This window comes from Trichoplusia ni, chromosome 21 (assembly GCF_003590095.1).
Source record: "Trichoplusia ni isolate ovarian cell line Hi5 chromosome 21, tn1, whole genome shotgun sequence".
Lineage (NCBI taxonomy): Eukaryota > Metazoa > Arthropoda > Insecta > Lepidoptera > Noctuidae > Trichoplusia > Trichoplusia ni.
Window position 1 is genome coordinate 3,540,779 of NC_039498.1, and position 15,407 is coordinate 3,556,185.

At 39.9% G+C, this 15,407-nt stretch overlaps 1 protein-coding gene across 3 annotated transcripts in view; it reads right to left on the reverse strand.

Moving 5' to 3' along the window:
- Positions 1-15,407, reverse strand: part of LOC113504249 — a 67,403-nt gene that overhangs the window by 1,288 nt on the left and 50,708 nt on the right. For all 3 annotated transcript variants that reach the window (XM_026886450.1, XM_026886452.1, XM_026886451.1), the window contains exons 60-84: positions 15,201-15,331; positions 14,551-14,714; positions 13,668-13,793; positions 13,284-13,395; positions 12,743-12,919; positions 12,129-12,284; positions 11,687-11,788; positions 11,479-11,570; positions 10,896-11,091; positions 10,126-10,287; positions 7,811-7,973; positions 7,239-7,381; positions 6,870-6,950; positions 6,728-6,779; positions 6,365-6,562; positions 5,754-5,846; positions 5,250-5,404; positions 4,660-4,900; positions 3,954-4,165; positions 3,359-3,494; positions 2,705-2,983; positions 2,012-2,199; positions 896-1,051; positions 363-458; positions 216-284 (exon numbers count right to left, since the gene is read on the reverse strand). In XM_026886450.1, coding sequence (XP_026742251.1) covers positions 216-284; positions 363-458; positions 896-1,051; positions 2,012-2,199; positions 2,705-2,983; positions 3,359-3,494; positions 3,954-4,165; positions 4,660-4,900; positions 5,250-5,404; positions 5,754-5,846; positions 6,365-6,562; positions 6,728-6,779; positions 6,870-6,950; positions 7,239-7,381; positions 7,811-7,973; positions 10,126-10,287; positions 10,896-11,091; positions 11,479-11,570; positions 11,687-11,788; positions 12,129-12,284; positions 12,743-12,919; positions 13,284-13,395; positions 13,668-13,793; positions 14,551-14,714; positions 15,201-15,331 — 3,680 coding nt within the window. The remainder of the gene's footprint in view (positions 1-215; positions 285-362; positions 459-895; positions 1,052-2,011; positions 2,200-2,704; positions 2,984-3,358; positions 3,495-3,953; positions 4,166-4,659; positions 4,901-5,249; positions 5,405-5,753; positions 5,847-6,364; positions 6,563-6,727; positions 6,780-6,869; positions 6,951-7,238; positions 7,382-7,810; positions 7,974-10,125; positions 10,288-10,895; positions 11,092-11,478; positions 11,571-11,686; positions 11,789-12,128; positions 12,285-12,742; positions 12,920-13,283; positions 13,396-13,667; positions 13,794-14,550; positions 14,715-15,200; positions 15,332-15,407) is intronic.

Sequence of the window (15,407 nt, forward strand, 5' to 3'; positions counted from 1 at the left end):
AAATATCCACAACCGATCTAGAATAGGTTTGTTCAGACGTATCATTCAAGAGAAATTTACGAAAATGACGTGGCTAATGTCAAACTTTATCATCAGCAAAGACTTTTTCGATACAAAAATAATCAAACCCAACCTCTGTAGGGCTATCAATCTAACAATCTTTATAAAAACGACGAGAAAGATATTCCAACATTTCTATATCAGTGTTTATTTACCTGATATTCATCATCTTCATCGGGTCCCCGAGACTCTGGAGCCTTTGATCTTTTCTGTGTTACGGACAGCTGTGGAAACAAGAGACAAAATAAATACTTACATATATTTTGATGTCATCAAATAAACTAAGTAAATTTTGACATTACCTCAATAATATCCCCTTGATATGGTCCAAGTGAACAGGATCGGAAATCTATCATCTCTACTATGCGTTCACTCTCCGGATCAGCCACCACCAAGAACTAGAAAAACACAATATAATTTGAAGATTTTTAATTAACTGTAGAACAAAGAACTTGGGCATCTGCGCATGCACTATCTGCGTAACTACTTACGTATTACGTAGTTTTCCCGTACTATTTACGTAAGGGAAAACTTTCACAACGGAAGGAGGTTTTTGCCTTGGCGTTCACGTCGTAAAATCAAAAGACTTAAACTGCCTGTCCACTGCACAGCTGGAGAAACTCGGGGGACAAATCTGCTATCTACAGATTAAAATGAAGTATTTTCTCAGTAGTCAGGCAACCTACACTTTACCCTAGTATCCAAGGAACGTCGTGATGTCGTGGTGGTGATTGTACTGTCAATAAGCCAGTCAATAACTGGCTTGAAGAACGCCATAGTGCAGCCTTGTTCGATTAAAAAACTGTACTCCTAAAGAACGTAGAATTATATTTACCTTATGCGTGAACAGCAGCTGTAACGGAGCGTTATCGAGCAGCACTTCGAAGCCGGCGAGTGCGGTGAGTTCGCACATGCGGAACATCCAGCGCACGCAGTCGCGCCGCCAGCCAGCCCGCGTGCGTGACTCCAACGCCGGCCATGGACGACGGGGCTGCCATACATTCAAACAATATTTAATAAATGTTATCAAAAGACAGCACGTTACCGGTTTTCAGTTATCAGCCTTTTCCTAACTAAGTTGGGGTCAGCTACCAGTCTAATCGGAACCTGTAAGACCCAGCGTTTTACGAGGAGCGACTGCCTATCTAACTTCCACAGCCGAACTACCTGGACTACTCGATAACCCTTATTTGGACTAACGCAGACTCTTTAGCTTCCAACTACCCTTAACGCCTATCAGAATTGTATAAATAACAACAGGAAACCAAAGCTGAACGTGCCATCTGAACACGGAGGACCTTGTTATGGCCTAACTACCCATAGATGGGTTGAACGTATCAAGCTTAGCTTAACCCGCGATCAAACCACTTGTGCAGCTTATCCACGAGGTCTTCCTAGGACTATAGGTATATAGAGTTAACAACATCGCCGGTATCATAACTGTTATAATTAGCTAAAACTATTTGTAGCCAATATTATTTTAACGATACTATAATTTAAACAGACATCTCTCAGACACTTTACGACTTAAAATTCTGAGCCAATATCAAAATAGCAAGCAGTTTTATTACACTATGCACGCAGCGAGTTCAATGCCAAATATGTATCGTAAACGATTAACTGCTATTAAATGCCAACTTATTAGATCATAGTTAGAAAATACATTAAAATATACTTGTTTAGATAGATCGTGCTTAAAAATGACATAATGGGAGTCATTTCATAGTAAAAAAAAGTCTTAACGTTAGCCTTAAATCACCCACATGGGTCATCCGTTGGGGGGGTCAAATGGCTGACTTCTCTAAGGCTTGGTATAAATGCTAACTTAATGCTTATTTTCGATCACAGATTAAGCTATGCTTGTCGCGGTTGGTCCGTAGATGGGTGACCATCTTTGTCATAACTGCGAAAAGGCTAGGCCGATGATGAAAGCTTATTTTCCGTTACTCACCTCAGGTACAGGATCCCAACCGGTCTGTCTAAGCAGGCCGGTACCCGCGTAGGCCACTAAATCAGCTGTAGCACTGAGAGGCTTTGTTAACGCTCCCAGAAGACCACGACGCAACGCCGCCGCTCCACTTTCAGTCTCGCCTACTGCTACACCTACTAGTGGATGGTGGGCTAAACCACCGACTGCACCTGCAACACACGATAAAGTTTTTTCTTATGGCTTACCATTACCATAAAATATTAAAGAGTATTTGTTGCGTTGGTCGAAGTGGTAACGCCAATTTTTTCTTAGGCTTTACATGTCTTCTTTGAAATTTTTCAGACGTCCTTTTGTAGTTTCTAAGTTAGCTATGCAATTATCAAAAAAGCCAGCCAGTTGCGCCCGTTAATTCTTCCACGTAGAATAGTGTATTTTTGTAGTATATTGCCTTATATTAAAGTATGTTTTTTGTGACCTGATGATTTCACCCGGTGATACTTATTTTTTAAGGATAAGATATCTGCAAACTTTGAATGACATAATTCCTTTATATCAAATCAAAGCTTCTAGTTCTAAGAATTACTATCTTTTAAACCCTCTCTCCTATGTTGTACCAAATTCCCTTTTAAACAGTTTATTAATTTGGGCGTGCTAGCGTGCTACGCACACACACAGAGTATTTTCGCATTTATCTGTTAGTAATGATTATATTACCGAGAATGTTAATAGCGAAGTTAGTGATGCCAGCGACGAGTCCGGCAACGAAGCTAGGCGGTGGTCTCCTGCGGGCGGCGGCGGCTCGGCGGGCGTGCTCCTCGTCACCAGCCAGCAGGTCCAGGTTGCGCGCCAGAGAGCCGGCCCACGCGCTGAGAGAGCGTAGTAGTGCCGCCGCTGCTGCAGAGGCCACGCCTCGCACGCCGCCAGTGGCGCCCCCTAGACGCGCTGCCAGAGCTCCCGGCGCACCCAGCAGCTCCAGACCACCCACTACCCAACCTATTTAACACATGTTTAGGTCATTTAGTCTGTCTTAAGAAGTAACATGGATACAATGGAAAGTTTTCTATTGTGGTAAGCGAGCTCAGGGCCTTAGTTGGCAAAACAACTAGAGCGTTGAATCAGGCCAGACCGAATAAACCCTGTCTAATATAAGGATCTTTTACGTGTTTTAAAACAAATATGTATATACTATTTTTCATGTGAATATATTTACAGTACCTTATCTAAATTAAGTTATCAATGATGATGATGTCTTCCTAGACGTTTCCGTCGACCGTCAAACTTATAAATATAACGTACTTAGCATCAAAGAACGGTTTAAATACCAATATTGACTTCTTTCTCGAAACGTATTAACGTAGTGACACTTACCTGCTCCTAATATCGCAGCAGATAGATAATGCACAGTCAGCGCGTGCGTAAGGCGCTCTGCTGACGTCATCATGTCGTGCAGCTTGAACGCACTCAATCGCAACGGGCTTTGGTCTAATGCAATATACATTCGTACCTGCAAAACAAGAATGACAAAATTTTAATTAGATTGATAATGGTAAGGATTTCAATCAAAATAAATTCAGTCAAGAATGCTACTGAGGTGTAATCTGAGAAATAAAGTGCTCTTTAACTCGAACCAATCGCGCTAAAAAACGGTTTCATGTTATTTCACTACGGAGATACTGTAACTAACTATCATCATCATCAGATCCAAGAGGTAAAATACTCTTAATTATGTGATACTCAAATTAAACAAAAACCATTACAGTTAAATAAAAAACGCTTTACGGACCGTTATAAAATGTTATCAAAACTAGTAAAGCAATATCTCGGCGAAAAACACTCACACAACCTCATTGCTCTCTCTGAACCTCAAACTAAAAACTCATGAAGGCCTCATTCCGTAATGGGTAATAAAGACGGTAAAGGTTTCAACCAAATATGTCATGAGACATCCAATAACAATACTCACAGCAGTATGCAGCGTGAGCGTGAGGTCTAAGGGATGGACGTGCAGCAGCCGCAGCCGCAGCGGAGTCTGTATGGAGCGCTCCTCGCTGACGGTGGCCGCGTCGTGGCTGCCTGCGGGCATGACCAGCCGGGACAGCTCGACTAACGCCTTCACGTACGCGTCTTCCACGTATAGAGCCAGCGTGCCCAACCGGACTTCGACCTCGGTTAGCTCTGTAATATACAATAATTATTGATACGAATTTTGTTTTAACTTCACATCGTTTAGGAACCTCTTAAGATTTGTTATACTTTTTAGTATCTCGTTTAAATTCAGAAATTAACCAAACGTAAAAATACTATTTGTTAAGGTACTTAAGAAAACTTCAACAATTTTGGTTTGTTTTTTATCTGAAGATGTTATTTACAAAATAAAGAAAAGAAAAAAACAATAGCGACTCCAAATCAAATATACGACTGAAAACAGACAGCAGAGTTGTTTTTAAGTTAGAGTTATCTCAACTCAATGGCTTGCAGAGCACGATCATTACTCAGAATACCTTTTCGATAATGTGTGTATCCCAATAAATCAATAATTAGTATTATTAGTATACTCGCTATTTTGGCGCAATTTAGTCAGACAGTTATTAGCTGGTTCATAAATCTAATGACTAAAATGATTAGTAACTATTAACTTTGCACTTACATACATAAGTAAAATGACTGACCGTTATATTCATAAGAGACGACAGTCCACTTGTCGTGCTTGAGTTTGAGCAGCAGCCTGGCGGAGCTCTGGCGCGTGGCGAAGGCTTCCTCCTCGGCGAACATGTTCCACAGCGGCGGCCACCGGTCGGCCTCCAGCGGCTCGGCGCGAGTGCTCGCTATCACCGCGAAGTCGTACTGACCGTTCTCGTATTGCAAGTTATCGATCTGAGCGTCGGCTATCGATAATACTGTTTGAGTTTTCTGCAAGAAGATGATCGTGTAAGAGATAGGCGACGAATTAGATTGAAACTAACAATATCAGGAGGATTTTGGAGGATTATCTTTAAGTTCGCAAGAGAAACATTCAACTCAATTACTTTTGTTATATCCTTATGTAAATCTTGGCAGAGTTCAGTGAATTCCGCAGTAATGCTACTTAGCCATTGAAGCGTTGAAGTTTCTAATGCGGCGATTCCGATTAATATTAACCAGTATGATTGTAGAATATCCGCTCCTTTTTATTTATTCCACCGATCGATAAAAACATTCTTGCTTATCCACTTCGCTTGCTCAGCTTCAAGGCAGCTTAAGTGTTCCTAATAATCATTACCTTGCTATCAGCCATCACGAGTAACGCGGTGCGGTCCAAGTGCAAGGCGAACAGCGGCAGCACGTCGGGCGAGGCAGCCATTTCTATGGCTATACCGGATATCACGAGACGTACGCGTTCACACTCTAGCAGCGGAGACGACATTTCCATGAAGTCTGTAGGATGTGTAAAATATATTAGGCTCATTAAAGCAGGCTTTATAAAAAAAAACACTTATTTGATATCTAGTCCATTCGCAGTCTTATACATGAAAAACTGCGGCCTAGGGTTTAACAAACATTAAAGTCACATGCACAAACACCCCCGGGCTCATAAAAAACATATAATCAAATGCTTGGTAACCCACGAACAGTAGCCTATAGCCTAAAATCTATAATCATTTCGATGAATTAAATCGATTGAAAAATGTTCTAACAGAAATCAAATTTCACTTAAAACCGAATCCGCAGCATGTCGCCAGTCATTTTGATAAATCTAATCATGAAAGCTAAGTTAAACTAGTACCTGGATCTGTTTCAATCTTCGGCAGCGAGCAGCGCGATATGTTCGTTTCACTGGCGTGAAATACTATGGTGCTAGGTTCAGGGTGTTCACCAACTATAAATATAACATATAATTTTTGAGCCAGATCAATCAAGTATAAACAGGATTAAGTTATTACAAAGTTTCCATAATCATTTTCAGCTCAATCAGCTGTTATTTTCAGCTTTTGACGGGAACATTTGATTTCATATTCATTCGCCAAAACAACTAGCAAAGAAAAATCGCATTCAAATAATAGATGGTTTCTTAACGGAAATCGTTTGAATCGATCGTTTGATTCGTTTTGCTGGTCTTGTGTGATACCGTGAAATATTTTTCACTAAGAGTGACACGTCTACTCTGTTGCAAAAATGAAGTATGATCATAACGCCAATCAGAATTGCTACAAAGGTCAAGTTGGTAGGTAGTTATTGGTTGGTATCAAGTATCCTGTGCCCCATTGATGGCATTGTAGCGCGTGAAAGAATATTAGGCAATTTGGAAAAGTCAAAAAACTCCGCTTGTTTTAGGTTTTGGTTAGCTTGAAAAGTTCGTGCAAAAATATAGGCAAAATAGATATGTAAAGTAGTTACATTTGGTCTTGGTTTGACAGTGCATGACTACGGGACTCGCTTCCGTGGCCTCGCCCGTAGTGGGGTGCGCGCTGGGGGGCTGTGAACTCTCGTCCTTCAAGTCCAGCTGGAAGGAGGGGGAGTGCTGCTTCTTGGGGAACGACTCCCTTCTCTTCAGGCTGTCGTTAGATTTCTGCTCATGGTCTGCTACTGCTTGCACTAAAAATTAAAGCTTAATTACTTCTGTGCAATGTATATTGAAGGCTGTTTGAATATTAGACGATGTCGTTAAGTCGTAGGTTTTTGATCATATAGCATTGACAATATACCATTTACATACTTTGTAATACAAAAATAAAAACACATAAAAAATCCTAAACTTACATTTAAATTCAGCATTAATCCTCTGCAAATTAGCTTCATGCGTACTTAGTTTCTGTAAACGAACATTTTACATTTTTAAGCAAGTTGTATTTGATCTTTCTTGGAATCAATTAATGAATTAAGAAGTTAAAATAAGACTCACAAGCGCATGTTCCTGGACAGTATCGTGAGATGTCATTGCGCCGAATAATCGCCGCCTGATGTCGCTTGCTGATATGTCATTCTGTAATTAATGAATTGGTTTAACAAGACATCCACGAAATACTTGATAAACCCGTCGTTTTTTTTTTTGCTTTTAAGTATCATAATTCTGATATAAAGGGTTTAGTAACTCTTAATCGTTTTATAACAAATTATCAAAAGAGGACACTTCATTGACCCCTGGAATTTAATAATTATATCTCGTGTCCATTCCATTGTCATGCTGAGATATACGCTGCTAAGTTATATTTTAATAATTTTATAACACTTTTTTTCTTTTTGGGAAGCCTGGCAGCAAAAAAAAAATTACTTGGTCAACATCCTGAAGTTCAATCAGCGTTGAATGGGGATGTGTGCGCACGCGCAGCTTGATGGTGAGGCCACCGAACAACTGAATTAACTGCTCGCCATCAGCTGCCGCTACTGGAGTGCACCAGTCGAAATCTGATTCATCTGTGGAAATGTGAAAGAAATTAGTTGGATACTCAGTACAGTAAGTAGTAACTGCTAGTGTAGAAATCATATGGTGTTTGGGTTTGCGAACCAACCCAATACTATACGTGCTTAACACACGCAAGAATTTTCCGAGTATGCTAGTTTCCTCTCGATATTTTTCGTGCCTGTTTTTAGCTCAATAATTACTTTAAGTTCCAGCGCATATCAATTCGAAAAGACATTGCTATGCGCTGGAACTGATATCATATTATTACTACTCGGCTATCAATGGCCAAGCAGTGGAGTACTATGAAATTTGAATAAAAACCACCTATATTGTAAATGCTATGTGTAGATACCTATAATAGGCAAAAAACGATGTTATTCCTGTTTTGATTTGTACTAAATGTATGTTATGCTGTTGGTATACCAAATAAATAAACAAACCTTTCCCCTTAGTAAAGGTCAAGAATGGCACGGAGATGGGCGCGGCGCTCATGGGCGGCGGCGGCGGCGGGTAGCGCGCGCAGTACGCCGGCGTCGAGTAGTGGATCGCCATGTCGGGGAGGACCACACACCACCAGCGAGCGCCCTTGCACTCGATAGCCGGCTGTCGTATCAACAACATAGTGATGAAAGATGGTGGATAGAGACAAACTTTACACTGGATTAAAAATGTTTGTCAGAATAAATTAATTGATTGCTGATAGCCATAGGCATAAGAAAGCTGACTGGGTGGGAAAATAAACATTTGTGACCATAGGAAAGTTAATAACCTCTTTACGATATTCGTCTCCAACCAGTTTAACGGTACTAATAAACGGCCGCTTTCTATATTCGATCCCGAATCTAAGATTCCGATCAATCCAGATTTTACTCAATCCCTCGATTGAGCTTGAATCTGCATTTCATTAATCGATCTCGTCTCGAAATCCATCGAAAAAGAACGGATAGATCGCCCTGCTAAACGTTTTGTTTTACGCATGTGCAGAAAAAGTACTTCAGCGATTATTAATGAGTAAAATGGTGGCTTTTTTTCTTAGAGCTTATCTATTTTATGTATAATCACTAGAAATTGCAAAAAATACAAAAATAAAAGATTGGGAAGTCGTAGCGGACAAATACTGTAATTCTACCTCAAGATTAGAAAAAGCATAAATGACGATAAACGTTTATTGATGAGCAACGGAACGTCAGTCAATCAAAAAGTTGTCAGTCAGTTTGACATTAACATAATATATTTTAAAATCGCAAGTTTATTTGTTGTTTGTTTTTCCGATGTCTCAGTTATAGAATAGAATACAGCGGTAATATTCGAGCGCGTTCAGAATAAGTTCACGCGCCATCTGTACAAGAAACTGTATGGGGTGTATCCTTTCTACCTACTCATGGATCCCACTCTATTCTGGGCATGGTTTGCAATAATCAACTGTATATGAGACGGGAGGCTGCACTGGTCGTCTACTTGGTGAAGGTGCTTCGTGGAGTGGAGAATCACCCGGAAGTATTGCAGCGCTTGAGTGTGTGTACCGGACCGCTACGTGTGGCGGCGGCGAAGCCCGCACCTACTGATAATTCCTACAGCGAGAATATATTTGCTCGCCAAAGCACCTCTTACAAGAGCTCTCCACACCACCAACTTCTTCAAAATCAGACTGACGTGTTTATGTGTTTTTAATAATGTAATGTGTTTCAATTTTTGTTTAGTTTAAGTTCTTTGCTGTCGCATTAGGGTAAACCCTGTAATGATACTTCATGATTTTAAACAAAAAAAACAAAACGAGAATATTATATTCGTTATCTATTCATTCCAGTATTACAGATATTGGTAAAAGTGTACTTAGTACACAAAAACTATAATACCGAAAGCAAAAAAGTTTAAGCGTCAGCTTATGCTTAGCAATCCAAAAGAATTACTGAGCGCTGGTCTTCAGCTTAAATCCTTGACCCCCGTTTACAAGTAAAGTACAGAACAACCACTCGATACCTACATCACAATCACAATTACAAATTTTAAGGACAGAGTTTGTTCTACTTCGCTGTCACTACTATCCCAGTCCAATAGCTGAGCTAATACTTCAAGATCGCTATCACTATCACTTGAAAATATTTCCATTTTAACAGATTTCTCATTACAATCCGTAAAAAATTGGGGATCGCAATTATAGATCAAAAACGTCAAAAATCGATTTGTCAAAACCAGAGATCGGTTATAGAAAACGCATAACTGTCACTTTCATACAAATACCAATCTAAAATCTCGATCCGCCCTCCCAAAGATAGATTGAAGAAAAAGATCGAGAAAACGATCCATGGATCGGTTATAGAAACACTAAAAGTTGTAAATGGATTCAAATGTCAATCTCGATCCGTAAATTAGGGATTGAGATCGAATATAGAAAGCGGCCGAAAGCTAACCTGAAAGTATCCGTTTTCCCTTCACAGTTTAATAGTGGAAACCGGAGTGTTTATTAAAAAGTGCAGTTTTGAACGATAAATGATGTTGCAGTATATTGGGCACATTTTGAAACAATTGGGTGTGAAAATAGAATACATATAATTTTTATGTATATTAAAATTATACCATATTCTAATGGTTGGAGTGATTCTAATAATATAGCGGTGTAGTGTGATTTTGGCAGGATAGGGTGATAACGTGCTTGAGCATGGGATTAGTTTTTTTTTAACCCTCCGCGACTAGATTCACTACACATAAAAAGAGTTTGGATAAATGATCCTTTCTTACAGTATACCCAAATTACCTCCATATGTGATGAAGAAGACTCATCGTTATTATTCATGGGCTGCGCGACGGCGAGCGTCATGCGCGTGTGGTTGTGTATCACGAACTGCGGGCATGGGTCAGGCGCGACCACCACCAGCCAACGACTCTCGTGCTTTATCTGAGTCACGACGATGGGGACCTGGAATAATCAAAATGTAAATACAACACATTTCCTAACATTTGTAGTTACTAAGAATCATCGGCGAGAAATCATAAACATTTACTGAAAATTATATCTAAAGCGGCACTAGGTTGCAAGATAAATGTTAACATTTGTTTTTTGCCTTTACCTCCAGGTCAATTATATTAAGTCCCATTAAAACGGCTTATTTGGCATCAAGGAGGATTCCTTTTCTGGCACCGAATAATTACAAGTTAAATTATCTTCTATCTAATTAGCGATCAGTTAACCCCTAGACCCCTAGCACGAACATTCGTAGGTTTCGTATCGTTAACTATCGAGTTGACGATACGATAACGGAAGACAACTAAACTAGGAAGCACGAAGCACTATCGTAATCGTATCAAGACCCCGATACGATTAAGGTCCTTACTGTGTATTAACTAAGATTCGTTTATTGGGAAATCAATCAAATTTTTTGCAGGTAAAAAGCCAAATTTTGCTGCTAGCCAAATCGCACATACTACAATTCGCGGGGTAAAGAAATGATGTTGATAGACGGACAGGTAATAGGGTTCCGTTTATAGTCATTGGTTTCGGAATGTAAAAACAATATCTGTACTAACCGATCTCCTATTAGCATCGATGAGCGCTATAGACCGCCTGACGGGCAGCTCGCCCAGGCGGACGGGCACTGGCGGGCGTGACGGGTACCCGGCGCCGGCCGGCAGCGACAGGCACAGGTACGTGCTCAGCTCGGTCAGGTCACCGCCGCGCCAGCGGCCGCGCAGCCAGAACCGGCACAGCGGGGTGCCGTGGATACTGGACAACGTATTATTATTTTGTTTGAGTTTATAACACGAAAATATTACACAGCTGTAAGAAATAACTACTAGAAGAAGGAAGGACTACAACATTGCTCAAAATCTTTAGAAAATTGGTGGCACATAAGAAATCATATTACAATGTAGTAAAAGACTGCTTCTGGAATCTAGTGTAAAAGATCAAAGATGGCAAGCGAAATCAATTTTTCCTCTTGCTTTTATTCCCTTCTAGCATCTTTATTTTAGCTGTCTTCTGGTCTAGTTTAATCTAATACGTTAAATATCGAAATGGAAGAGCCCAGACCTATTGTACAAGCGTAGTGTGCAACAAAAAGAGAGCAGGTACAATCCTATCATGATAATAATATAGTTAAAGATTACTTACCCGCCGCCTTTTGTTGGCGGAACAACTTTGAAGGTTTTAGGATGCAATGAGTATTCTTCTTCTACTTCAATAGGGACTGCAATGGCTGAAACCTACAAAAAAGAACGTATTTGATAAGTAAACCAATTTCATGCCTTCTCCCAACTATAGTATTAAATTTAGACATAGTATATAATGGCAATAACATATTGTGATGAACAGAACATACCAATATATCAATATTGAGCCGGTTGATGAGTACGTAAGTAGATGTTAAGCCAATAACGTTGATATCCTCCTTTATCTCGTAGTACATCGTCAATAGCGCCACCTGCGGAATTATAAGACTTGTGAAATAATGGCAGAGACATGGAAAGGGAGGTAAATCTATTTGACAGGACACTACTAGACGATCTTAAAAGAAGTTAGAATAGCATATCAGATTTTTCTGACGCAACCAATATGATTAAGCCACAAACTCTTTCTTCTTCGTCAGAAACAAAGCGAGGGAAAGGTCGAAAAAAAAAGCTTCACGGCTTATCTATAGGTTAGCAAATCAAAAGTTAGAAAGGCTTTATGGTGAATCTATAATATAACACTCAATAAACTGCATTGTCTTTGACAAAGTCCTAGTGATATCTAGAAGAATAGCATCAGTATATATGTGATACCTTCTGGTTGCACAGTATAGAGAAGACGGCGGCGTGGTCGAGAGCCACGTGTCCGGGCGGCGGCGCGCCGTAGCGGCCCGGCTCCTCCGCCGACACCTGCAGCTGACAGCTGACGAATGTCTCGCGACCCATCTCCACCGACATGAAGAACGGTTTCTGTAACAAATACGGTGTCGTTAAAGTTCAAACTTGTACCCTTGCTGACTTTTGTGCGTTGACGCAGCAACGAAACAGTAACTTTGTAACATTTACACGATATTTACCGCGTTGCTGCGGTAGATCGTTTGTCACTCGCTGGTTGATTATAATTTTCAGCCACTAGAGATGGAGAGCACGTTAAAACATTGATAATTGAAAAATACAAATTATTTCAAATTAAAAACAACCTTTTAGATTTGTTTTCTTTATTTGTGTTGAAAAGACTCATTAACAAAAACCGACTAGATCAAAATCGATTGGGTTGTCGTCATAAAGCCGCATAGTTGTTCCTCAACTCAAGCAGAAAACGGAAAATACAATAAATTTAACTTTCAAAATTTCAGAACAGATAAAGGGGCTGGTTAAAACAAACTAAACAAAAAGCATGAAATACAGTTCAAATAACAAGTGCGTACCTTGAGTATAGCTGAAGGCGGGGAGATGGCAGTGCCGGGCTCGAGCTTGCAGAGCGGCGCGGCGTCCTGAGCGCGCAGCGTGAGAGCGATGGGCGCCGCGTTACACAACAACACCACCGGACACAGCTGGATCTCCAGGCAGCAGCCGCCGCCCGCGCGGACTGCCTGGTAGCGGACCTGGCGAACATCATTAACACAGATCATGGTCAACTTTATGACGTCATATGTGGTCATTATGTGGTATCCTGCGTGAGAGAACGAATGCGACGCGACTCGACGTAGAGCGAGACTACTCACGACAAATATCGAACGAGATTATATACAATTATGTATACAATTTTGTAATTGTATACAAGTGTCGCATCTGGTCACCCTCAAAACAGGTCCGCTTTACGTCGCGATTCGCCACAGACTATCATATGGGCCTCAATTAGGGTATACCGTTGATTTGATTGCGTTCGTCGTGTCGCTCACGTAAGACACCGCCTTAGGCTGTTTTGAAGAAAAAATATGAATGTTTTATAGATATTTATTTACTTACGGTGACATCACATCTTGGTTGCATCAGCACCGGTACCCAAGTGCCCTTAATATGTTTGGATACTATTGAGTAAGGCCACGCAGAGGTCGCGATACGCCCGGATCTCTCCAGCCTGTATTAAGGCAGACACATTTATTGTAACAAAATAGATACTTATGAGGCGCCATTTCAAATGAGCTCACGTATCAGTATGTGCAATGAACATTAAATTACGTAGCGAGAAGTATGTATTTAAGATCCATATAAATGGCTCGATAAAAAAAAAAAATTTAGGGCCTTGTTTCTTGGCAGGTAAAGAAGGCATACGCTTTCCTCCTTGGATGAACCCATATTTTGCTAATGCATGCTAGATATAAGAAACCCAACGCCAATGCTTTTACTAACCATCGCAATATTTCCTTGATGACGTCATCGATGTTGGATATCGGCGATCGTTTATCAAACACTGAGATGTCCGTCACGCCGTAGTGCAAGGGCACAGCTTCTCGGGTCACAGGGCACTCGATGTTTCTATATAAAGAAAGCTTGTTAAATAAATCTCGACTTCGTAACATTAAAATTAACTTCAATAATTAAAAATATTAACAGCGAAAATATCTGAAAGTGCTAAGACGTTATATGGTAATTGCACAAACCAGATTCATTATTCCATTACAGGTATTTTCGCCGTTTAAGTAATACGACTGTATGACACTTACTGGTACATTATTTTGCTAAAAAAAACATGTGAGAGTAAAGTTAGTTACTGCGTTGGTTACTGTGGGCATAATATCGGCCTGACAATGTAGATACAAATTTTGGGCAGTTTAGAGACAGTAATTATTGTACCGGATATCTTAGTTAACAACATTATAAGTTTTTTACCTTATTTTTTTAATCTCTGGTATCTTCTAAGCTCCATAAGAAATATTTTTTATATCATGGTTTATGGACAATTTTGGTCTACACAAAACGTTTATAATTAACCAAATCCATGTGATTGGATTAAGAATTAAACAGTACTGGTTACTGGTGGTTGTACTTAGGACCATAGAATCTAAATTCTCCGATATTTTAAGGATGAACAATGCCCTAGTGCACTTTTTTTTACCTATCTCATAAAGTTTAGCGATTTACGCGAACAAAACTATGTATTTTACGAATTCCTCTATTTATTTATAAAAAAATATAAATAACGTTGCGAATTTTAAAAAATCTTAAAGTATATACTAATGGTGATTTCATTTTGTATACTGAATCGCTTTTGCTTTATAATGTATAGTCATACCTATACTGGAAGGACAGGCTATGCCTTGCGGCCGTGGTTCCCGGTGCCAGTAGATGTGTAGTAGTCCCGCGACCCGGCGTCGTCTGCAGGAGGGGCGGCGGGCGCAGTTGCATGGGCGTCAGATCTTCTGCCGTCGTCATCGTCGGTTCAGTTACTATCAGTACCTGAAGTATTCGGTCATGTTATAGGATAGCATATAGGTTTTTGTGTTCAGATACAAGAATCTATCATTCTGCTAAATACGCAGCCAAACATGTTTGGTGATTAACTATATTACACAGAAATATAGGAGAAAGATAAATTATTTTATCTTAAGAGAACTTTAATAATCCATCTAACCATCTAACCAAGTGAACTGATAACATTTATGTATATGAATGTTATAACATTAACTATAACACCTGGATTTGTCTATTTTTTCTGTAGATTTCAGAGACACGAAAGAAAATGACTTTTAGTATAAAGCTAACTGTCAATTTAATCGAAGCAAGTGCGCAGTCGATATAGATTTAAAATTATTTACATAAAATCTCCATTACTTTTCATTAGTTAAGTATCTCTTTTGGTATTTTTTTCTTAGTTAGGCATCATAAAACCATTTTCTCAGCTTTACAGTAGTACAATTAAATTACGATATCAGTTGTGCTTACATCAGTATCCAGAGGTAGATGTGAATGCAGCACGTATAGAGGCCACATAGTAGCTAAGATGCGTCCGTCGGAGCGCGCGCGCACTACGCGACACCACACCGACACGTACTGCACGTCACCTTCACTCGGCACTAACGAAATGTAACGAAAACATGTACAAGGTATTTGAAGAAAATGTATGGGACTCAAATGGATATTTTAAAGTCT